The sequence below is a fragment of the Eschscholzia californica genome, unplaced genomic scaffold, assembly GCF_041429995.1.
Source record: "Eschscholzia californica isolate CP2 unplaced genomic scaffold, dmEscCali1.0.p SCAF_4, whole genome shotgun sequence".
NCBI classification, from domain to species: domain Eukaryota; kingdom Viridiplantae; phylum Streptophyta; class Magnoliopsida; order Ranunculales; family Papaveraceae; genus Eschscholzia; species Eschscholzia californica.
Window position 1 is genome coordinate 23,372,365 of NW_028238461.1, and position 25,970 is coordinate 23,398,334.

General features: G+C 41.3%; 1 protein-coding gene across 2 annotated transcripts; it reads left to right on the plus strand.

Moving 5' to 3' along the window:
• The first annotated feature begins 17,814 nt into the window (after positions 1-17,814).
• LOC147543741 (anoctamin-like protein) lies at positions 17,815-25,108 on the plus strand. Of its 2 annotated transcripts, none has more exons than XM_086637968.1 (16): positions 17,815-18,663; positions 19,270-19,339; positions 19,617-19,732; positions 20,034-20,167; positions 20,345-20,445; positions 20,525-20,616; positions 20,738-20,842; positions 20,933-21,196; positions 21,328-21,460; positions 21,551-21,664; positions 21,918-21,988; positions 22,115-22,242; positions 22,327-22,409; positions 22,541-22,648; positions 22,926-23,084; positions 24,626-25,108. In XM_086637968.1, exons 3-16 carry the CDS (start codon positions 19,725-19,727, stop codon positions 24,731-24,733), a joined length of 1,608 nt encoding a protein of 535 aa, XP_086494094.1. In that variant the 5' UTR covers positions 17,815-18,663; positions 19,270-19,339; positions 19,617-19,724; the 3' UTR covers positions 24,734-25,108. The 2 variants fall into 2 exon arrangements, with proteins under 2 accessions (XP_086494094.1, XP_086494093.1); XM_086637967.1 differs by having other exon boundaries at positions 17,855-18,663; positions 20,041-20,167.
• The last annotated feature ends 862 nt before the right edge of the window (positions 25,109-25,970 follow it).

Below are 25,970 nucleotides of genomic sequence, written 5' to 3' on the forward strand. Positions count from 1 at the left end.
CGAAGGCCGACCCACCATCGATGAACAAGGGATCAACAAATGTCTTATCTGGGTAGGCGTTACTCAAAATTCTTTTTGGGGACTTTTACGTAATTTCTCAAGTTACATTACTGTGAACTTTAGCATAACTAACTGTGATTTATTACGTAAAGATTTATGTGGGTTTGGGTAAAGATTTCTTAAATCTTAGTATTACTCCTAAAAGATCTCATCTTTTAGGTTATTTCTTGTTTGCCTAAGGTTCGTTTGGATTCATATCCTTGAACTACCATTGAGTACTCCCACTCGAATCATGATCTCATCATTCGATTCGTCAATGGCTTCTTAAGACCCTATACTCTAAGTATTATTCGGGCACATCGCACTTGTGTTTAGAACAAGAAGCGTTTACCTATCTAAAGGTATACTTATCTACGCAATCACACACATATATATACATACATTCAGAAATATGACAATCATATAAGATAAAGTATGTATCCTGGATTCGTTTCTAGGTTCACTATTTCTCGTATAGCTATTCGTGGGAAATTGTGACATTCCAATGTCTAACATGGATTCTAAGCCTATTTTTGTAAAATACGGACTAATTTATGTCACGTTTCTTCCTTAATGATTTTCAAAATCTCTTTAAGGAAAAACTCCGTTTGGATTATCGCATAATCCGGGTCAATTTCAGAAAAAATTAAGGTTGAGGTCGGATGAAGAACAGACTAAAACTCCCACTCGGATTAAGGCCCAAAAGTGTCCGGGTCAAACTCGTAAAATCTGGGTCAAACTTGGTCAAGAGACTTTGGACCAGTCAAAGACTGGACCGTGATAGGTCAAAGTCAAGGTCCGGACCCTGGCCGGACCCAGCTCGGCACGTTCCGAGCCGTGCCATGTCCCTCGGGTGGACGCGTCCTGGCACTAGGCCAGACGCGTCCCGTAGACCATGGACGCGTCCAGACGCATCTTCTGGTCACAGACGCGTCTAGACGCGTCCGACCAAGTTTGTTGCATCTCAGATGCATCAGACGCGTCCCTAGGACATGCAGTCCGAGACGGCCTAGGTTTTCCCAAACGCGTCTGGAAGAGCCGAGAGAGTCGCGTCTCGGATCAATCTAAAACGCGTCTGGAGTTCTCGTAGGTCGCGTCTGATGACGCGACCTTCCGAAATGTTCTCGGACTTCCCAGTCCGAGTCGGACTTGGACGCGTCCGAGACGGACTGGGAAGCGTCCTGGCGCACATGACTTGGTCAGACGCGTCCAGGCCAGTCCGGCCCGGGACAGAACCCTTCTTCCTCCTTTTTTCTTGTTGTTTTTCTCGATTTTCTGCTGTTCCTTCGATGTTCAGCTGCTGTTTTTTATGGAAATCAATCAAAAACAACACCTTTCGAAAACTTTTTTCAAAAATTTCAACCTTTTTCCAATCGTCTTTTCGAAAACCTTTTTCAAAATTCGATTTCTTTCTATCCGATTAGGTCTAAACTAATCAATTGCAGGTCAAACATAAAATTATCTAATCAATCAAGTTCGAATTTAATTCGACTAGTCAAGGTTAGTTTCATGCAACCGGCTCGTGATGCCACTGTTGGGTTATGGGTATATCTAATACACTATCTAGTGTTCTAAGCGAAATCTCAACATACATATATGTTAACACTAGATTACCAGGATCGTTTTATGCATGAACTAAACAATGAACTAGAAAGAGGAAATAAATACCTTTATCGCGTTTTTCCCTCGAACCATTCCAATCGCGTGTGAAGATCGAGAGCTTCATGTGTAGCTCCTCTACTTGAGACACCGAGTTGGTTAACCTGAACTCCTTTCTTTAATGTCTGCTAGGACTCAATAGAAGGTTGAGAAGAACTCTTCTTCTTGACTAGATTGATAGAACTGAAGTTCTCTCTAACTTCCTCTCTCTCCATTAGCTGTATATTGAGAGAGAGAGAGATGTGTAATTTTCTCTCTTAGAAAATTCCCTCAAAGTTTTCCCAAAACTTGTACATCTCTTAAGCACACATAATTATGTCTAAGGAGGTCTATTTATAGGGAACCTAGAGAAAGTATTTGACCCAAACTAGGATTCCTAAAATATCTCCTTCAAGACATGTCCCATAAAGCCACCCTTTTAGGGTTTTAGTGTGGCCAGCCATAATAAGCCTCTATGAGCTTTATGGCCGGCCCACTTGAGGGCTCTAGCCGGCCATGTGCAGGCCAGCCCCCTTCCTAAGGGCGGCCATCACATGGACGACCCCTTTATGGGCACCCCCGGGCCCCCTTTTTAGCCCGGGGTTATGTATACATGTCCGGACTCCTCCGAACACTGTTTGACCTCAAATAATGGATCCAATCCACTTATTTGCCACTTTATATCTAGTCAACCTCTCCGATCAAGTTACCACTCTTATGTGTAACCCGTTGTAGGATCCGGTCTATGTTAGCCGCGAATCATCAAATTGATTCGACGATCGTAGTTGGCTTCTAGCAAAGCACTACGACCCCTAATTGGACCGGACTGGATGATCTTCAGACTTGATTCATCTTTATCCTAACTGCCAAATTGATCGCATTGTCATCTTGGTCGATGGACACTCCTTAAGAAGGACATCTCCTTCAGACCGAACGGATATATCCTTCACTAGTATGTACGCCCCAGGTCCCACTGCTTTTGCTATTTTGTATGGCCCCTCCCTTGTGGGAAAAAAGCTTGGCCGCAGAGGGTTTCTAAGTGAATTTAGAGTTTCTCCACACCATGTCTCCTACATCGAAATTCCTTATTTTCATGTGAGACCTGTGCTGTTTCGTCATCGTGTCTTTAAAGGCTAGGTTTCTTAGTTCTGCCTGGTCTCGGGCTTCGTCAATCAAGTCTAGGTATTCTAACAGCCGTTGCTCATTGGCTTCGGGATCAAAATGCTTAACCCTTAGGCTTGGTTTGCCTAACTCGACGGGTAACACAACATCCATGTCGTATACCATTCGGAAAGGCATCTCCCCCGTGGTTCTCCGTGGCGTGATGCGATAGGTCCACAACAGGTCAGGGAGCTCGTCCACCTAGTTGCGGTTCTCGTGACACTTGGTCTTAATGTACTTTACTAGAGTTTTGTTGGTTACCTCGACTTGACCGTTTCCAGCTGGGTGAGCAGGGCTGACGTAGGCCGGCTTGATTCCATATTCTATGAGGAAGTTCTTCATTGCTTCGTTGTTGAATTGAGGCTCGTTATCCATGACTAGGAATCTAGGATTTTTGGGATCCCGAAGCGGGTTATCACGTTGTTCCAGAGTGCGCTGATAATCTCCTCTGTCCGGGTTCTGGTCAATGCTACCGCTTCCGCCCGTTTGGTAAAGTAGTCTACGATGACTAGTAGCATCTTCTTTCCTCCCGTTCCTGCCGGAAAGGGGCCTACCAGGTCGATTCCCCATTGTGCGAAAGGACATGGACTCACTATTAGTGTCAGTTCGTTGGGATGTAGTTGATAGTCGTTGGCATATTTCTGACAAGGCTCACAATACTTGGTGTGTTTTATGCAATCCCTTAACATCCCTGGCCAGTAATATCCAGCCATGGTTAATTGCCTGTGTAGTGTTTTGGGACCCGCGTGGTTTCCGGCAGCGCCTTCATGCATTTCTGTCATTACATACTCTTGTTCGTCTTTTTCCAAACAACGTCGTCAGGGGTGGATTAGGGATTTTCGATATAGGATCCCTCCAAGCAGGGTGTATCTTGAGGCGTTTCTGCGGACCCTCCTAGCTTCGCTGGCGTCTTCTGGTAATTTTTGTGTTTGTAAATATTCAACGTATGGTTTCATCCACATAGCTCCCTGTGTTACTCTGATAGTCATTGCCTTGGCGATGCTTCTCTCTTCCACTGTTTGGAAGATTACGTCGGGGATGATGGCTTGACCTTTAATCATCTTGGTGAAGGAGATGTCCTTCGACCAAGATTGCAGTGCGAGCAATTTGTCGGCTAGGACAATTGATGAAGAAGTTCATCAAGTCCGATTGATTTAGGGGTCGTAGTGTTTAGCTAGAAACCAACTACGATCGTCGAATTACGAAGTATTTCGCGGCTAACTTCGATCGGATCCTACAACGGGTTACACATAAGAATGGGTATTTAATCGGATGATATGAATAGTGGGAGTGTGATATAACCATGGGAGTGTCCCATAAACATATGTCACAGGCCTAAAGAGAATTTAGGCAAAAGATAGCAAAAAGGCCCGAAAACGGGGTTTTGGGCCTAAACCGATTGGAGCACTTTTAGGGCTCGGATTGGGCTGATTTTTGGAGGGTCGGTTCCTAAGATAAGGAAAATTAAATCTGCCAATTTTGGATGGGTTTGGACGTCACATCCTCATGGAATTGAGAAAATATCAACTAGTTGCTATTTTCGGCAATTTCCTTAAATCTTATTCTAAAGGGTCTATTAAGAAACCTAATTGGAGGTGGATTCTTATTAGGGTTCTATATTAAGACTCTTAGGACAGAGAATAAGGTGTGTAATTTCTCTCTAAACTTTCTTACTCTACCACATGAAGTAGAGAGGAGAAAGTGAGCTAATTCCCAAGCTATCAACTAGTCAAACAAGAAGAAGGTGTTCTTCTTATCAATCCACCATTGGAGTGCTAGCGAGCTTTCAAGGAGGGAGATTAAATACACCGTTTGGTGTCCCAAGTAGAGGAGCGACAATTGGAGCTCTTGGTCTTCTTAATTGATTGGAAAGGTTCGAGGGAAAATAACGATTAAGGTAATCATCTATTTCTTATTAGTTTAACTATTAGTTTATGCATGATGATCTTGGGACGTACTAATGTTAAGACATGAGATGTCTGAGATTCCGCTTATACGACATTAGTAGACACCACCATAACCCTACAGTGGCGTCAGAGCCTCCTGCAAATAACTAATTTTTGCTAAGAATCGAACTAATCCATGTTTGATTAGCTTGATAGTTGAGTTTAAAAGTGTTTTAAACTCAATTATATTGAATAGGATTCAATAGGTTTTCAAATTGAAAATCAAAATTGATGATTGAAAGTGTTTCAAAAGATTCAATTTGATTGAGTTTTGGTTTTGAAAAGTGTTTTCAAAAAGTTTTGATCTTCGTGAATTATGAATTCTCTCAAGAACAAACAATTTGGTTTTTAGAAGTTTCTAAAAATTGGAATTTTAAGGCTATAGAAGCAAACTCAAAAAAAAGGGAAACTTGGAAGTTCCTAAAAATTAGACTGCATGTGCTGCTGGCCGGACGCGTCCAGGAGACGCGTCTGCTGTCCCGGGATGAGAACGCGTCTGGGACGCGCCCCAGACATCCCGGGTATGTCTCGGTCTAGGACCGAGACATATGCGTCAACTGGCCCGGGATGAGGGCGCGTCTGGGACGCGCCCCAGACATCTCGAGTGTGTCTCGGTCTAGGACCGAGACACATGCGACCACAAGGATGCGTCCTAGTAGCCCTGGAGCATCTCAGCTGGGCCGAGATGCTCGAGACAGCACCAGACGCGTCTGGTGGCTCGTGTAGCCCGAGCACGTCTCAGATGTGATCCAAGACGTCTGGAAGCTTCCAACCAGACGCGATGGACGCGCCTTGTGCACCCTTGGCTTCTCGGTCCTGGACCGAGATGGCAAGAGATGCGGCCTATGGTCAGGATGTATCCGATATGCACCCGGACAGCCTAGGGTGTCCCGGGCACCACCCAAGACACCCATAAAGGCTCGGCCTGAGGTCTGGACGCATCTAGACGCGTCTGGACCTAGGCCAAACGTCCTGGCTGCGACCAGGACGCGTCCTAGACCTCGGCCGAGCCTGAGACGCATCTAGATGCGTCTGGCTCGGCCATACTCAATGTGGGCCTGTCTTTGGCCGTGCCTACACTTGACGCGACCATCTTTGGGCCGGACCAATCTAGTGGGCCTTGACTTTCAGGTCTTGGGCTTTGACTAATAGATGGTCCTGGGCTATTCCAAAGGTGACTGTTGGTCTAAAGGCCAAAGTTTTACGAGTCTCGACTCGAGTGGGAGTTTTTCACGAAAGTCTCAACATTTTCTCCCAAAATATAACCAAAATTAAATCGGGTCACCCGAAGACCCGGAAAAGGTTTTTCTTAAAAATGGATTTCAAAATCGTTAAAAGTCAAACCAATTTTTTCCGAAATTGACCCGGGCTTTCAATACCCAAAACGGAGTTTTTCTTGAAAGTGATTTTACGATGGTAAAGGATAAAACTGGAACGCGCCATTAGTCGAATTCCCAGAGAATAAACTTAAGGCCCGTAATGTGACATGGGATGTCGGCAAAACTATCTCCCGGATTATCATGCATACATAATTCTTAGCCTTGATATATTATATGAATGCATGTGATGTGAATGCGGGAAACTAGTATGACCATAGATTTGTTTATTTATTCTTGTTTCAAGCACGGATGGGTGCATATTTGTAATTAATTTTAATTTCAAGAATATACGATCTGCGAATCGTTAGAGTCTTGTAATTAGAGTTTAGGGTCTATGAGTCCATTGAAGAAGCTCGAGGATGGAATCCAAAGGCGAGTGGGAGAAATCAATGGAGGTTCAAAGATGTCGATCTAAGACGAACCAAAAGGCGAAACAAGACAAAACCCAAGGAAATTAGATCTTCTAGGTTAGGGGCCATACTAGGATCCATGTCTGTTTGATTTACTTTCTCGCGCGCATTTACTTATTTATTTACTCTTTATGTCGTGGATGTTAGTTAGGCTAAATAGTTCACTATAACAGACGCCAGAGTAGCGTAAAAGTCCCTAAAAGTAATTTTGAGTAAACGCCTACCCAGATTAAGACACCCTTTGAGCCCTCGATCGAGGAAGGTGGGTCGGCCTTCGCATAGTACCTCCTCCATCTTGGGACAATTACGGGTAGACTCATGGCAGGGGTCTACACGTCTAAATGGTTTTACTCAACGAGATCAGCAAAAGAATTTTGGATACTCGAGGCCAAAGGATAGATTAGTTATTCATCAATGAAATCTATCAACCAAGAGTCATAAGGGTATGATCAGCGAAGTAGTTCGCTCACCCGGAACGACGGAGTCAAAGGGTAGGGCCCTAGTCCCCTTTATTCTGAAGAACTGGGGTCTTGGAATCACTTATTCAATCAGGGACGATTTTATATTGAATAATTAATGTGGGAAAACTAATATTGTCCAAAAACGATAACGAGTTTAAAACTTTGCAATTCTGTATGTAGTTTTTAAGATGACACAAGAAAATGAGTTCAACATTGAATCACACCTAAGGGAGGTGTTGATCAACTTTCTAGAATGGAAGAATGAATCCGAGAATAATTCTCAAATTCAAAAGGAAAGCGTACTAAAATACCCAATCCCAATGTTGACTCATACCGGAGAAGGTCAAAAGCCTTTTACAAGCAATCATATAACATTCTCTTTGAGAGAGTAATGGATGCTAGCTAGACCATCAAGACAAACTGAGGAAGAGGTTCCTACAGAAGTCATAAACGGAGAGGTACGAGACCTCCAAGGCAATCTGAAAGTCATTTTAATGGAAGACAACAGAATTCATCTATCACCCAATTCAATGTCGATTGAACAAAGATTGATAAGACCTTAGATGAGTCACTCAGATTGTTATGAACAACTGAGCAGAACACACGGGACTATCAAATCTAAGAAAGGTTATTGAGATTTGATAAAAGGAATCTAAGAAAGTGTTTTTTGAGATTCAAAAGGACAAAGGGTCAGTCAAGTGAGAAAAACATTTGATCAAAGAAAAGGCAAGCAGTTGCCGAGTAGATGATCAAGAGTATTCCTCATTACTGTGAATGTTTCCAAAGAATGGATAGACCATTCAGGAGGAAACTACCCTTAGCACCTGGAGGACAAAAGGAATGGAATTATGAATTCTGGTTCCAATATCCTTGTTAACAAAGTTAAAAACAAGTATTGTAAAATTCCTTCATCAGGTATTTTAAGATCGGATGTGCGGCTCGGTAAAGCTCAAGGGAATCACATACTTGACTAAAAGAAGTAAAGATCCAAGAGGGAGCAGAAGCAGTAATGCTACGGATGCTGAAAGGGATCGAAGTCTTCTTTTAGACACTGATCTAGCTTAAAATTTAATAATAGTTATTTTGTTCTTCTAGAACCAGTGGTAAAATTAACTGAAGGTTAACATTGATAATGGCTGATAGGTAAGATTGGAGAGATTCCTTAAACATGAGTACTCCACTCATCTTCTATAAGGAATGTCGAACTTTGGCACCGTCAAACGCCGCGCCGTAAAAGGAGGTTATAAAGGCGGATTGCTGGGGGAGATAGGATAGATATGAAGTTAAGTGGGAGTACAAGAGTGGATTATGTCCTCCTAACTCGGTTAGGAAAAAGTATCTCCGGGCCACTTGAGGAGAAGCAACTGAAAATGTACGGCCGTACTCTAACGGATTAAAAGTTAATCATTAGCTTGACAGTTGTTCTCCAGATCAAGAAAGTCTGAAAAAGGATATGACGTATCAGATGAGATACGAAGTGGCATGGGAATCGAGCATTGCACTTGTTCTAAGGACAAGTGGGAGACTGAATGATATATCCGTTCGATCTGAAGGAGATGTCCTTCCGAAGGGGTGTCCTTCGACCAAGATGGAAATGCGATCAATTTGTCAGTTAGGATAAAGATGAAGATCATCCAGTCCGGTCCAATTAGGGGTCGTAGTGCTTTGCTAGAAGCCAACTACGATCGTCGAATCAATTCGGTGATTCGCTGCTTACATAAACCGGATCCTACAACGGGTTACTCATAAGAGTGGTAACTTGATCGGAGAGAGTTGACTAGATAAAGAGTAGCAAATAAGTAGATTAGATCCATTATTTGAGGCCAAATAGAGTTCGATGGAGTCCGGACAAGTGTACATAACCCCGGGCTAAAAAGGGAGCCCGGGGTGCCCATAAAGGGGTCGGCCATGTGATGGCTGCCCTTAGGGAGGGGCCTGCCAGCACATGGCCAGTTAGAACCCCTAAGTGGGCCGGCCATAAAGCCCATAAAGGCTTTATGTGGTCGACCATATATAAACCCCTTTTAGGGTTTCATATGAGACACTATTAGATATGTCTTGAAGGAGATATTTTAGGAATATTAGTTTGGGTCAAATACCTTCTCTATGATCCCTATAAATAGACCTCCTTAGACATAATTCTATACACAAGAAAAGAGACAAAACTCATAAGTTTTTTAGAGCTTTTTAAGAGAGAAAAGCAAGAAAGAGAAAAGTGAGTTTTCTCTAGAATCTAGTAAAGAAAAAAGGTTCTTTTCAACCTTCCATTCAAGTCATATCAGACATTAATGAAGGGAGGTCAAGTTAACCATCTCGGTGTCTCAAGTAGAGGAGCGAATTGGAGCTCTCGATCGCGAATTGGAATGGTTCGAGGGAAAAAGGCGAAAAGTTATTTATCCCTATTCTAGTTCATTGTTTAGTTCATGTATACAATGATCCTAGAAACTAGTGTTAACATATTAGATGTTGAGATTCCACTTAGAACATTAGATAGTGTATTAGATACACCCATAACCCTGCAGGTTCTATCCTCCTCAGGGCTAATCAGGACAGCTCCGACCCCCTTCGTTGCTTCGCTCGATGCTCCAACTACGAATAGAGTCCTGACCTGCTCCAGTCCTATGTTTAACGCCGAGAACGAGCACTCTGTTATGAATTCCTCTAACGCCTGTTCTTTTAGCGCTGTTTGGGGCACGTATCTGATGTCGAATGCGCTTAGTTCTACCGCCCATTAGGTTAGTTGTCCTGACAGATCCATTTTCTGAAGTACATTCATGAGTGGCTGGTCGGTCTGTACGACCATCGTGTGAGCTTGGAAGTAGGGACGTAGCTTCCTAACCGTTAAGATGAGTGCATCACCTATGCCCCGCTTAATACCTTGCTGACGAAATATATCGGGTGCATCACACCTTTCATCGTCTTGATTACCACTGCTGAAACTACTTCTCCCGAGGTTGCCAGATAGACGATAAGTTCATCTCCAGTGTTGGGGCTGACCAGTAGAGGTAATCCCATTAAATGTGTTTTTAAGCTCTAGAATGCTTGCTCTGCTTCGATTGTCCATGCAAAGTCTGACACGTTTCGGAGGACTTTAAAAAAGGGGAGGGCTTTATCCCCCATCTTGCTTAGGAACCTGGAGAGAGAAGCCATCCATCTTGTTAGTCGTTGGACATCCTTTCTACTATTTGGGCTGGGCATGTCTCTTAGCGCTGTGATCTTGGCGGGGTTGGCTTCTTTTCCTCCGTGACTTACCATGAACCCGAGAAATGTTCTTGATGTTACTCCGCACACGCACTTCTCGGGATTCAGCTTCATGTTGTAAGCTAGAAGCTTTTCAAAAGCGATTTTAAGGTTAGGGTATAAGATCTTTGCGAACCTTACTTTTCACGATCATGTCGTCTACGTAGCACTCAACTATTTTTCTGAGTTGGTCTTCGAATATCCCATTGACCAGGCGCTGGTAGGTAGCTCCAGCGTTCTTGAGACCGAAGGGCATCTGCCGATAGCAATATAGCCCCCGGTCCGTCAGGAAGGCGGTATGCTCTTAATCGGTCCAGTGCATTGCTATCTGATGATATCCTGCAAAGGCATCCATAAAACTGAGCAGTTCCTGACCAGCGGTGGAATCCACTAACTGGTCGATGGACGGCAGTGGGAAGCTATCTTTTGGGCAGGCCTTATTCAGACTAGTGAAGTCTATGAACATTCTCCACATGTTGTTCTTCTTTTTCACCAGTACTACATTGGCCAGCCATTCCGGGTATAACGCCTCCCGTATGACTCCTAAAGCCAGGAGCTTCTTCACCTGTCTAGCGATTTCAGCCTGTTTGTCCGGCACGAAATTTCTTTTCTTTTGCTTCACGGGCTTGCTTGCTTCCTTCCCTAATGTTAAGCTTGTGAGTGATGATGTCGGGGTCTATTCCGGGGACCTTGTCTGTTCCGAAGGTGAAGATGTGGCGGTGTGCTTTCAGGAAGGAACTTAATTCCTTTTTTTCGATTTCGTTCAAGGTGCTTCCTATAGGTTACTTCGCTGGTTTTGTCCCCAATTTGCACTGGTATGGTGAGTTCTGCTGTTTTCTCCGCCTCTTCTTTTTTTGGGCTTTCTCTTCATCAAGTCTCTTGTCCTCGGTTCCTTCGAGGAGGGCTTTTCGCCACCAGCTTTTCGGCAGTGCTGTCTTGTGGGGGGGGGGGGTTATCCTGGAATCTGCGGAGAGTGCGATCCTCCAAGGACATGCTTACCTATGAGGTCTTAAAGAAACAGTTAGTATTGAAAAAGGTAATGAAAGGAGTTCGGGTTACCGAACTGATGATTTTGCTGGAGAGATGCCTTCCTTCTAGCGCCAAATGTTGATGTCAAAAAATGGCCTTCCGTTATATCGTCATGAAACAGGGAGTTGATGCATGACAACCTCTATTATGGTGAATGCTCTGTTAAGTCAAGCCAAATTCAGCCGAGTGCTTCTGCCTCTGGTTCTGGTTCTCTGCTCCTTTGCTCCTGCTCCTCGCTCCTTGCTCCTGTTCCTGCTCCTTGTTCCTGCTTACTACTTGATGCACCCGAAAAGGTTGCACACCCAAGCGGAGGTATCAAGTAGTAATCCGGCAAAGCCGGGATCGATCCAAGGATAGGAAGGCAATTTGGATATCGAATGGTCTTATTCGTCGGTTCAGATATCAAAGGCTTACTTAGACAAAAGCGAAAGTAAATGAAGATAATGAAAGGTTTTTAAACGAATAAGCACTAAGAGAATAAAGGAAGTAAAACAAACTAAAATATCAATGTGAACGGGCGAGAGAGATTCGAGAGAAGAGTCGAAGGAACAAGAGTCGGGAAACAACAAAAGTCGGGAGACAAATAAGTGAGCGAGGTGTCGAAGTCCGGGAATCCATGATAATAAACCTATAACTATTTACGGTCCAATCGAATATATTGATACAAACCTAGTCTTGATTCCTACGGTGGATGTTCATAAGCACTACGTATGTCCGGAGATAATACTTAGTCAAACAAACTTCCCAAACAATTAAAACTGAATCATCGAAAATGTCGTCTAGCCGCCTAACTATGTGAAGTGCATGACAAGACACATGAAATTTGGATCTAGACTACGATCGATATCGATCACTTTGCCTAATCGATTAACTATGCGAAGTACTTGATAAGACACATGAAAAACGATTGAAACAAGTAATCAAAATAAGAGAACATCAATTTATTATCAAAACATTAAATCATCACATAGATAATCACAAATTCATCACATTTCATCTCATTAACGACACACTTGATTTAGCTAACATGGTGATAAGTAATAAATGAAAAGAAGATGATGAGAAATCCCCCTTTTTCGATGTGGTTCGAGGCTAGGTTCGTCGGAAAATTTGAGTAGTTAAGGTTCAGTCGATCTCCCCTTAGCAAATTTCTGGATTTCCCCTTAACAGTGCATAATGGGCCTCCCCGAGCAAAAATCAGATCTCCCCTTAGCAACCAGACTCATCTTCTTCATTTAAAACCCACCACCATTAAAGCTTCACCAAGCTTTCTCTCTCTAAGCAATTTTCAACCAAAATCAAATCAAACACCATGGGAAGATAGACAATGATGAGGGGAGTAAAAGCCCTAAGATTTCCACTCAAGAAAATGGCCGGAAGTTCTTGAGAAATCCGGCTAGAAGGTGATGAAATCCGGCCAAGAAAATGGTGGTCCGGCCAAATCTCAAGCATCCTTAGCCACAGCCGCGCGTCCCGTGCATGATCTTGAGGTCCCGAGCTGCTAGAAGCTACTGTCCACGACGTCCCGAGCAGCACTCATGCTTGTCCCGTGCTGTGATGGTCGTCCCGAGCAATGGAGCTTCCCATCCGAGCTGCTGCAGCCACAACCCGAGCTGGTGCTGCTGTTGATTCGTGAAATAGTTGCTGTTGCGCGTCCCGGAGCTGCTCCATGCAGCCCGAGTTGCTGCCGGCCAAGCTTGGCCGGCCTTGAGCTTGGCCGGCCTTGCTTGGTCGGCACTCCTCCTTCTCCTTCCTCTCTTTTTCTCTCTCTCAAGCTCTTCTTAACTCTCTAAACCCTTGAACTTCCAAACTTGAAACTCTAGATCTCCTAGCCTCCTTTCTCCCTCTTCTTGGTTGTTCAATTCATGAAGAAGATGAATAGTGTCTTGACCCTCTCTTTTTACTCAAACCCTAGACTTAGTCAAGACTTGACTTTGACTCAAACTTGAGTCCATAAAGAGGGTGCCTCCAAAATCTCTTCCTTCTTTCATCTTCTTTGGGCTGGGTTTTGTTCCTTCATATCTAGGCTCTTGGGTTTTAGACTTGGGCTTTAATCTTCACTTGGAAATCAAGGGGGGTGTCTTCATAGAATCTTTGTTTTAAGACCGAACCTCGACTTCTTTCTTCCACAACTTCCCCGTCCGAACTCCGAATCAACTTCCGTTTTCACCGTCGGACTCGTCATTGACTTCACTTGTTGTTTGACTTCTGATTTTGACCAAAATGACCAAAATACCCCTGGTGCTCTTTTCTTCCCTTTTGCCGCATAAGATGAAAATGTAATAATTCGCTCTCTTTATTTCGAATTACACGCCAAACCACAAATAAACTACCTAGCAATAAAAACACATAAATAATTAGAAATAAGACTCGAAAAAAACTAACTCATCAAAGTTAAGTGACTTAAATGTGGCATTTTCACGCCACATCACTACTCTTGTTCGTCTGTTCCCAAAGGGGGAAAACCTTCAAAGGGTTCGAAAACCACTCCTACGCTCAAGACAGTCAGGGTGTTCTTTGCAGTAAAAGAATGAATATTGATCGATCCTTTTGGGGGCGAGTTGTGAGAACTCAGAGTTTCTTGTGATCTTCTAGGGTTTAGAGTTCGTGTCCTTTGAAGGACGATTTTGGGGCCTTTTATAGGCTTGAGAGGCCGTGGTGATTGCCGTGGAGGGAAGGTTTCCCTTTGTGTTTATCTCATATCCAGGATAGATGAAAGTTCCTAAGTTCAAGGATCTTTCGTAGATATCCTGTTAATGTGATAGATTTTGGGGAGAAGTTTCCTCCCTTGGACGCGTGAAGTCCAAACTTGCTTAAACACTTACAGATCTGTAGCCAACTGAGATCTCTGTGGAGATTCTGGGATTAAGTCGGTAGATTTCTGGTGCGGTTTGCCTTCCCAGTTCTGGGCGTAAGGCATCGACCGAACCTACGTGGACCCCCTCATTCCTTTATAAACCCCAGTGTTGATCCGTTAATGCCAAGGGCATTACAGGGTTGGTTTCCTCTAGCCGACCTCCCAGTTAGGGGAGTACGTGACGGGTTGTCAAGGGTTCAGCTCACCTGTTACCTTAAGCTGGGTTGACCCGATGGACTTCAGGTCTGATCTTGACTCTTTAGACGTTAGTCAACGTCTGGACATTTTTATGCATCATCAGTAACAACACTAGGAGACACCATTACCCAACATTCATCAGATGCGTGATCTGATGAATGATACCCTGTTAAGTGAACTTAGAATTATTTCATTATACGATCCCTAGTCCAGGTCATTGCGTGGACAACAACGACATATGAAGACTAGCACGAGAGATTAACAATATAGCGTTGTTTCATGGGCTATCGAATAGGAGTATTTAAGTCATCTACGTGGGTGTATGATTGTGAATATACAGTGGATAACCCACCATGAGAGTACATCAAGATTCATGAACGTCAAAAACCTCTCATTGACAAGATTGAAGATATTCCTTAAAACATGAGTGTTCAATTCATCTTATGAAATGAATGTCTGACTTTGGTTCCGTTAAACGTCGCGTTGTAAAAGGATGTTATAAAGGCAAATACTGGGAAAAATATGATACACATGAAGCTAAGTGGGAGTGCAAGAATGGATTGTGTCATCCTAACTAAATTAGGAAAAATATCTCTGGGTCACTTGATGAGTAGCAACTGAAAATGTGTGGCTAAGCTCAAATGGATTAAGTGATTAATCATTTGGATTGACAGTTGTACACGGGATCAAGAAAGTTTGAAAGATATGACGTATCAGATGGGATACAAATTGACATGGGAATCGAGCATTGCACTTGTTCTAAGTACAAGTGGGAGACCCAGGGGGATGTCCTTCGACCAAAGATGCAATGTGAGCAATTTGTCGGATGGACAATTGATGAAGAAGAACATCAAGTCCGGACGATTTAGGGATCGTAATGTTTATCTAGAAACCAACTACGATCATCGAATCACGGGGCAATTCGCAGCTAACTTCGTCTGGATCCTACGTCGGGTTACATCAAAGGGTATCGATTTGATTGGAAGATATGATTAGAGGGATGAGACGTATATGCACGGATTAGATCCGGAAATATGTCTAAAAGGTCAAGCGAAAGGCTAAGGCAAAGATCGTACGAAGGCCGAAACTAAAGGTTTTGGGTCGGACACTTAAAGGCCCATTAGTGGGTCGGTCAAGGCATGGCTGACCAGACTAGTAAGGGTTGGCCATACCAAGCCATTTAGGGCATAGGGAGGTGTAGGCTTTCGTATGTCTCTAAGACTACCTAATGTTGTTAGCGGAATCTCAATCATCTATATGTTTAACACTAGGTTTCAGGATCGCATACATGAACTAGTAATGAGTTAATTACGGAAAGAAGAATACCTTATTCGCTTTCCTCGAATTCGATTCCAACGCCTTTTCGGATAATCAAGAGATTCAAAGTAGTAGCTCCTCTACTTGAGACCCCGAGTAGGTTGACTTGAACTCCCTCCCTTTAAGTCAGCTAGGACCTTGATGAAGGTTGAGATGAAGAACTCCTTCTTCTTAACTAGTTAGAAAGAACTGAGAGTCTTTTCTCTAAAATCTTTTCTCTCTAAGATGTGTGAGAGAGTTGATTTTCTCTTAGAAAATTTCACACTTTTCTGTTTGTCTAACTGGTCCATATATAGACTAACCCTAATAGGAATCCCATTCACTTTAGGATTTAATCCGGACCATAGAAAAGATTTAATCAGATCTAGGTAATCCTAGATGGAAGGGATTCCCATCTAGGGTTTCCCTCTAATGTGGCCGGCCAGAGTAGCCCACTAATGGGTTCGGCCTAGCCGGCCCACTACTTTGTTATGGCCAGTTAGATCGACCCTTAAGTGGGTTTGATCTACCCGGCCCAAAACTTCCTTTTAAGCCTTCCCGGGCTTCCCTTTCGAGTCCGGTTCTTTCCTTTCTATTTGGCACGATCAGACTGGATCATATCCATCTATAGGCAAGCTCCCACTAGTCTTATTCTCTCTGTTCAAGTTACCCCTCTTATGTGTAACCCTTGTAGGATTCGGTCTATGTTAGAGCGGATTACCGAAGTGATCCGACGATCGTAAGCGGCTTCTAGCTAAGTATTACGACCCCTAATTTGACCAGGCTAGATGATCTTCCGGATGAGGTCGTCGTTATATATCCTATTTGCCAAATTGCATGCATTTACATCTTGGTCGAAGGACACTCCTTCAGAAGGACATCTTCCTTCAGACCGAATGAATTCATCCTTCAGGAGGCCGACTAGAAGAAAAAGAAGAAGAAATAGAAAACAGTTTCTGTTTGATAAAATCCTAGGTCTGTTTCTATTTTGGTCTTTTAGGAATCCTAATTAGGGTTGGACTCTAACTTTAGGGATTCTATATAAGGACTTCGTTAGAACATAATTAGGTGTAGAGATTTCTCAAAGAGATTTCTGACTCTACAACATCAAGTAGAGAAAGAAAGAGAGAATAGTTCCCAACTATCTATCTGGTCTTAAGAAGAAGGTGTTCTTCGTCTAACCACCATAAAATCCTAGCTAACTTGAAGGCGGGAGATTAAGTTGATTACTCGGTGTCTCAAGTAGATGAGCTACAATTAGAGCCTTTGGTCTTCGAATATTCAATCTATCTAGTCTGTAGGAAATAGCGATTAAGGTATAATCTCTAACTTCTCAGGTCATATTTAGCTTATGCATGAGATCCTGGGGATACTAGCTAGTGTTAGACATTAGATGTCTGAGATTTCGCTTAGAACACTAGGAGACACCATAACCTACAATAAGTTATGGGTAGTCACAATCCAATGAAGAGACAATGTAGATTTGTAGAGTCACCCACCACTAACTCTACATATAAACAATTTGATTTCTTTTTTATACAAGTTCTTTGGACAACTATTAATCAGTATTTGAAGACAAAAGTTGAGTTGTCTAGAGTCGTGTATGTGAGCATAGTAGCTCAAAAGTTCGTTGGATCATAGAGAATTGTAGTGTTTCTTCGTATATGACGCGATCGTTGTATCTTGGGAGACAAATGTCCGTGGAACCTTTAACACCATTGCGGGGCATGATTGTCTAAAGAAAAGAGTGACCACTCGCCTCGATCAAATAAAAAATAAGTTTTCACTTTCATATTTACATAATTTTCTGTGTCTTGATATTGCTTAAGCGACAAGAAACGAACCCATAACTCGAATAACAACAATCCCCTACGTCCACCACACCTCAAGAATCACTACGGTACCCTTCACAACCATCGCACAACACCTAACCAGCACCACAACTACCGTACCCCAAATACCAACACAACTTGTAACACCACACCTCAACCACCGTCGACAAAATGCCGAGCTACAACTATCACAAACGTCGCGCCCACCTCCTCCCATTAACACTACCTCCGCCACTACTGTCCTCACCAAAATCATAAACCTCGACACTCACTAAACTTGAGAACATAGCTACAAACTAATGCTCAGAATCCAGATAGTTCTCGAAACGATGTGAATATGACCCGTCTAACTTTTTATTGAATTTTCTGAAAACAAGTCTAAATGTTCATTTGCTTTGTATGGTATCAAAATTAACTTCTAAACAGTAATGGGGCCTTAGAAGTTAAAATGTAAAAACAAAAACAATCCATATCATTTCGACCACAACTTGCTCATCCCAGTGATAGGAAAAAATTATTGACATTGTTAGAGAATCTCTCTTCTTTACATAGGTAGATAGATGGATATCACGAGCTAGCAAATGATAATTCTAACAGGCTTTTCTTTCCCAAATGTTTTTTCGGAAATCGGTATACCATTGGGAGATGTACCCGCGACTCCAGTCAATTTATCCAAACTCAAACCCACTGAAACCGCCGTTACCCAAAAGCTTTCTTCACCCCACGTGTCTTTCTCTCTCTCTCTAAATCGACCCAGAATACCCTCTCATTTACCCATCTGTTCTTCGTTTTTTTCTGGTTGACAAACTCCTTTTTCGTGTTTATCTTCTTCTTCTTGTTCTTCAAAGATGATGAATACCCATTTTGCTGTTTCAGTACAATTGTCTGTACATCCTTTTTGGTTCTGAAAATAAGGACCCATTTAGCTGTTTCAAAGAGATTCTCACATCATTGTCGTTTTAGGTTTTTTTTTTTCTTGGGTAGGTGCGGTTGGGGGGTAGAGATGAATGAGCATGGGGAAGAACAAACTGGGTTTGAGATTGGAGTTGTGGTTCCTAAGAATGAATTGAAAGAAGAAAAAGAAAGCTCTGATTGTGTAGATGTTTTGGTTTCAGAAATGAAAAAAGTTGGGTTAATTGTTGAGAGGGTATTGGGCCTTGCAGATGAATTCATTAAGGTTTTTCTTTGATCTTCACCATCATCATATAATTCTATTTTTTTAATTTTTTTTTAATTTTTTTTAATTTTTTGGATCTGGGTGATCTAAATTCTTTCTTGTTTAGAATTAAATTCTCCGATTATTGTGTTATTATGTTGTTTGATTTGATAGTTCTTATATGGTTATTGTTAGGAAGAAATTTAGGGTTTTATCTCTTAAAATCTAACTTCAATAACTCATTTATGTTCTTGTTCTGTCCATGGAGCTGCATTTAATGGTTTCATCATGAAAGATGACATTATGGTTTTGTTTCTGAATTTGAATTAATGGGAGGAAGAAAATCTTTTAAATTTGATCACTTATAGAAACTAATTGGCCTTGTATTGGTAGATTTGAGGCATGCAACTAGTCATTGAATTTCAGGATATTAGAGCAGTTTAATATATTGGAAGAGAGAAAAGAATGAATAGGTTTTATTGTTTGTTTCATTGTTTATGATAATTCATCATTTACTAGCTAATTTGGAAAGAATAGTTGTTTCATAGCTTTTACAATAATTCGAGTTTGTTTCTGGTTATTGTTCTTATGTATTAGTGTCATCTATCATTGCCTTGTTGTTTTTAGGTCGCAGCACCATTGGAGACATTGGGAAGGGCTGCAGCTGAGTTGCAAATAAAGAAACTAACTTATATTGGTACGATATGTCATTTCGGTCGGCTTCTTTCTTTTGCTTACATTTCAACTTTTAGTTTCAGGCGAAGGATTGTAGAGGTTACTCTATTGTATGGGTCGACTTCGGCTAATTAGTATAAACCCAAAAAAGAGTGAAACTCTTCAAATGGAACCACCTAGCGTACTAATGGGTCTTCCCCTGATTACGGGTCTATTGTAGAAAGTATTTTCAAGCTAGTGTTACTTAGAAGTAGCTTGGTATTTGGATTACCAAAATGTTATTTCTGGATTTATTTCAGGAATGGACTTGCAATTCGAGTGGGAAGAGGTTGAAGCATTCGTCAGACAGCCGGATGGTTCATTGTTCAGCTGGTGTGAGCGTTTTCGTTGCTTCACTCATTTGATTTATGGAATTGTGAGTTATTTTCTCATTGGTTCTCTCTTGCAATTTTTTTTTAGATTAGCAAGTTTCTTAGTCCAGTTCTTAACTCATTTGAAACTGTTAATATCATGGCTCAGATTCTCGACTACATACCATTTATTTATGACATATTCCAAATTGATACCTATTTGAAAGGGTCAAAATAATTTCAGATTCTTCGTTTGTTATAAATACTGATCAAGCTAGAACTCATCCCTTACTTGGTTTTTCCTGTTCATTCTCGTTATCCATTTTAGGGTTCACCTCCAGGAATTAAGTTTAGTTTGATCTGAAGCTTGCAGGTTAACAAGACCGAGTCTGTTGTGACTCTGAGATTTGGTTCCAAGGTGTTCAGGTGGAAGCTTGGAGAATCTTTGGTTGAGAGATTGGAAGCCGAGGGCATTGTTAAACAAGTTTTTGCTTTGCATGGTTAGTTATTATGCTTTCGCGTCATGTAACTATATAATTTCTTTGATGCAAAGACACCTTGATGTAAACACGTTAATAGTAGCTTCAACAAAGATTTACTTCAATCAAAATAATATATTATAAAGTCAGCCCCATTTGTGAACTTCGCTAAAGTGCAGTGAACTTTTACTTTGGTAGATGAAATAAAGAGGAAGCAGCTGTTGAGAACCTGGGCTCTGAACTGGTTGGATTTCACATGGCAACCAATTGATGAGATCTATTCATATTATGGGACAAAGGTGGACTTTAAATGTTTCGTCAGTCACATGCCTTTATATTTCTGTATTTTTTCGTAATAGGGGTACGTTGTGTATATAGATAGCAACATATTTTGCATTCCTCGGAATGTACACGCGGTGGATTATCTTCCCAGCAGCCTTTGGTCTTACTTTGCAGTTAATTGATTTCGGGTATGCCTTCTTGTGCACTCAGTATGTGATACATAATATTTTCCCACATTTCCTCAAGAAACGATGTTCTTCGAAGGATAATATTTGCTTATACATCTTTTCTTCATCATATTTTTGTCAGATCGTGGCAGTTACTTATGCTCCCTATTTTCTTCATATTCGTAATATCTTGGGCTGTTCTATTCTTCCAGTTCTGGAAACGAAAAAATGCTGCTCTTTTAGTCAGGTAACGTGGTTTGTTTGATTTCTTTCTCTTGCTATTGTGCACCCACCTTTAATAGCTTTTAAAATTGATGATTTTTCTCTGCCTTGATAGGTGGCAGCTAACTTCAGTAGGAGTTGATCCAGGATGTAAACTACCAGATGCGGAAAAGAGTTCTGCCCAATCACCCGAGGAATTCATAAAGAAACCAGTAGATAGAACCAAAGAGAGAGAAGAGTTTCGAAGGGCTGAGTGGTTTGGACATCTACTTAGATTTAGAAATGACGCTATCGTGATTTTGAGTATAATTTGTCTTCAGTTGCCGTTTGAGTTGGCTTATGCTCATTTGTATGAGATACTGGAATCTGATACTATGAAGTATGAATCAGTTTTGTGTTTTCTTTTCATTCTAGTAATTCTACATTCGACATTTCAATTTAGTTTATTGCAGTTATTGAAACGGAGTTCTGTATAATTATCTAATCAGTGTTCACCTTTGGTTATTTCAGATTTGGGCTGACAGCCGTCTATCTTTTTGCAATTCAATATTTAACAAAGATTGGTGGTAAGGTTTCTGTCAGGCTCATAAGGTACGAAAATAATGGAAGCTTGGAATCTAGAGCTGATAGCTTGGTCTACAAGGTAAATAAGTTTCAAACTTTTTTTCGCTTCTTTTGATTGACAATGATTCGTATTAGCTTGCATAATCATTTTGACTATTCCCTCTTTCAGGTTTTTGGTCTTTATTTTATGCAATCATATATTGGTGTGTTCTATCATGCCCTTCTCCATCGCAACTTCATGACCCTTCGGCAAGTCTTGATTCAGCGTTTGATTGTGTCTCAGGTAACAACCTAAGTTTTTTTGGCGGGGTTTGGTAGAACCCCATTTAGAATCTGAACCAAATGTCGATGAGTTAAAGATGTGGGCAATAAGTGAAAACTAATTCAACGTTTATGAATGATTATCTATAATTCGATCATCCCACCAAATGGCGATGCAACTCTGTCTTATAAACAACCCCACCCTATTCCCCTTTGTTCTTGCTCTCATTTTGATTGGAATTTGTAGTGTGATTGTTACCATAAACATTTTTCAGGTGTTTGAAAATCTATTGGAGAACTCTATTCCTTACCTGAAGTACAGTTATAAAAAGTATAGAGCCGTTCGGTTAGCTTCTTGGCCTTCCATTTGTTTTATTTACTGAATCATTTCCTGAACTTGTGTCACACATTTACTCTAAAGCTTAAATTACTAATATCGAGGGTCTTACACATAATTTCTGTGTTCATAAAGCAAGAAAAAGCACGAGAATGGATTTTCAACTGGGAAGAGTCAGGTGATTACTAGAGTAGAGAAAGAATATTTGAAGCCTACTTACTCCGCCAGTATTGGAGAAGAACTTGAAGATGGTTTATTTGATGGTAATGATTTCAAAATGAAATTATTAATCTAGCAAGATTTAGAATTTACATAAATTTGTATATTGACTTGAAAACTACTTCCAGACTTTCTCGAATTGGCACTACAATTTGGGATGATCATGATGTTTGCATGTGCATTTCCTCTCGCCTTTTCATTTGCAGCCTTGGTAAATAAATTTTCTTCCAGCTCTTCCTTTTCATTCTAAGCGAGTTGTTTCTCTCTTGCTCTTGTTTTTTTCTTAATATTCTGTAGTTTAAAGATGAAATTATTGAAGTTTTGAATTGCCGCTTCATGCAGAATAATATCACGGAAATCAGAACAGATGCATTAAAGCTGCTTGTAATGTTAAAACGACCTATACCTCGTGATGCTGCAACAATTGGAGCTTGGTTAAACATATTTCAGGTCTGAACAAAATCTTGGGACATTTCACTAGAAATCAGTTAATAAATTGTTCTCTGAAAATAAGGGACAGGGGGAACTTCGTTTGAGGCTTTAGTCATTATCAGTAATTAATCCACATACCGAGAAGTAGATAAATTCTTTATGATGTTTTCATGAAATTGCATATGATCGATCCTACATACCAGAAAATGAGAATATAGGGCTGTCATTTAAAATGCATATAAAATGCAATTCATTTTGTTGTAGTAACTGGCATCATGGGTTTTGTGAATTGCAGTTTCTGATAGTGATGTCGATATGCACCAACTGTGTGCTTCTCGTATGCTTATACGATCAGGAGGGAAAATGGAGAGTTGAACCTGGTCTTGCAGCAATCCTTGTCATGGAACATGTTTTACTGATGATCAAATTTGGGTTCTCCCATTTTGTACCTGAGGTAATCCTTCTCGCCAACCAACGTGTATGTCTAATGCTACTTATCCTTGATTCCTTGTTTCATGTCGGATATATGAAACAAGAATTAAAACTCAATTCCCGTAGATTGTCTGAAGTCACTCATCTTTTCTCACATCACTTCTCATAATACAATCAATCCTTTATCCAATTTGATTTAGGATTGTCATAACCCCACTATGTTAACGCAGGAAAAATCATCATACCTACAAATTAACTTTAACATAGGTAAGTTTTATAGACGATGCCAAAGTTGTTAAAGGCAATGTGTTTTCACCCAGGACTTGGTCAAAAAACAAGTTGACCAAAGATTGTTAGAGGCAATGCCCGTCTTCCTTCTTCTCCGGCGAAACGTTGCTGGCCAGCAACCTTAACTCAAAAAGAAAAAAATATTCTCTTCTTCCTTTTTTTTCTTCTCCTCTTCTCTTCTCTCTTAATACTATTGCGAGCGAAGGGGAGGAACCCCTTCGCCTGCAATAGTATAGAGAGACATAGAGGAAAGGGAAGAGGAGAAGAAGGAAAAACGAGAGATATTTTCTTTTGGAGTTAAGGTCGGCGGCTGGCGGTTGCCAGCCTGCGACTTTACACCGGAAAAGAAAAAAGATGGGCATTGCGCTCAAGACCACATTGCCTCTAACCATTTGTTGGATTGCTTTCAACAACTTCGGGCATCACCTATAAAATCTCCCATTACTCTATTGCCCTTCATACCTTAATAGATTGTAGCGATAGGTTTTACGAGATATAGTAGAAGGTGGGTGATTTGGGAAAACCAGAACATTTTCCGGGAAAAACAAGAATTTAGGTGAAAAAATCTGATTTCCCCCAAACTCTTCTCTTGACGCCAGCAAGGGTCGCGGACGACTTGCAACCATCACCTCACCGGCGGGCCATCACTAGAAAAGACAACTTTTTTTTTTTCTTCGTCTTCATCTTCCCTCTTCCCCTCCCACCACCAGGGAAGTCGCCCCCACCACCGTTGTCTGTATTTCTTCCCTCTTTTTCTCCCCTTCGCCGGAACTAGAGAGTAGAGAGTAGAGAGAGAAAAGGAAGAATGGGGAGAGAAAGGAGGAAGAGAGATAGGTGGAAGAGGAAGAAGAGAGATAGAGAGAGATGATGGTGGTGGGCGATTTTCTGGTGGTGGTGGAAGGGGATGAAGTTGAAGAATTTTTTTTTGTGATGGGCCAGCCAGGTGACAGCCCTCAGTGGCCGGCGATCCTTGCCGGCATGAAGAGAAGAGGTGGTGGATGTTTGGGGGAAACAAAAGAGAAACCGAATTTCTTTTTCTTCCACCTAAAATTTTGTTCCGCGGTAAACATTTTTGTTTCCCCAAGTCACCACCTAATAGAAAGCTCTCAATTCTGTTTGTACAAAGTGATGATTTACGGATGATTTACTACCACTATTTCGGGCTCAAGCATCGTAGTTTTCGTTTGGGCTTGTTTAACTGTTTCTTTGTAGATCATGGAATAATTTGTACTGTATTTACATTCTAATGAGCAAGGAACCACCATATCTCGACAGGAACCAGCTTGGGTTAAAGCTAACCGAGTGAAGAATGCCGCTCAAGCACAAAACGTTTGCTCGAAGCAACTTTTGAGAAGCATCTCCGGAGAGAAGAAGATGGATTAACAATGAGAAATAGGAGAACACTCAAAATATTTTGATAACCGCAAGTCATTTCCTTTTTACCAGTATCATACTATCGTATATACAAATTACTCGACCGTGGAAGGAAGAAGCAGAAGCTGATATGCCAGCATATGGCTGTTCGTATGGTAGAGCCTGTCAGTGTTCATCGGTATCTCGCTTTGCAGGTCTGCACAAATTGCAAACATGTAGGCAAATGTAATGTAGTGAACTTTTTTTTTTGTTACAATGTAATGTAGTAAACTTGGACTCCGGTTTCGGTTAGAGTTTCCTTTATTTATGTTAATACTTGTGAGATTTAGATATCAGAATTGTACAACAGCTTTATTTGTTGAATGTATTGACTTTTGAGATGTAGTTTTAGTCTTTAAAGACTTGTAGCACTAGATATGTTCATTGCATTGACTTATGTTAATGGAATAAGCATAGAAGTGAGGCATAACAAAGCTTTTAAACTCTTCTGTAGTTCTGTGTTTTTCAGAGTCATTGTTAATCTATTATATGATATTTTGTTATTGATTCAAAGGCCTGTTGTCTCCGACCTTGGTTTGGTATGGCTCCATCCTTGATGTGTTAAGTTTGTGGTCATTGGACTCAAAACTAATTGGCAATGAGTGGAGAGGACTTAAACATTATATTTTTGGTTGCTAGATGCCCATTCTCTCGTGTGGGACTATTCTATCACGTGTTTTTTTTTCGGGTGACGTGGAACACGTGTGGCTTTTAAGCCTATCACGTGTGGCCTAGCTTTGATACCGTGTTAAGTTTGTGGTCATCCAACCCAGTATGGCTCCAACCCAGGCTGCGTTGCGTTGAACCACTCTGTTGAAAGTTCGGTTTATTATATGTACTAGAGTGCATCCCCATAGATCAAGATCTGCAATTATGTAATCTGGGGTAATGTGTTTTGTGTGATTCAATTATGTAATAACATTATGCCCGTACCATATACTTTTATCACCTGTTTATATCAAAATTCAAACATATCGTTATATCACCTTGCTCCAGTTGAATTCAAATTTAGCAATATATGGCCATCTTCTAATAATTTTGCGAGTCTGGATCTCCATATCTATGAACGAGTTTTCTGGATTTGTTGTACTGAAAGTTTTCTCCTTTAGATAAGACTAGTAGTATTTGGCACTCCAAGTTTCCTCCTTTAGAGCATCTCCAATGGGACATTCAATCTCTAACACTTAGAGTGCCACATAGACTTTTT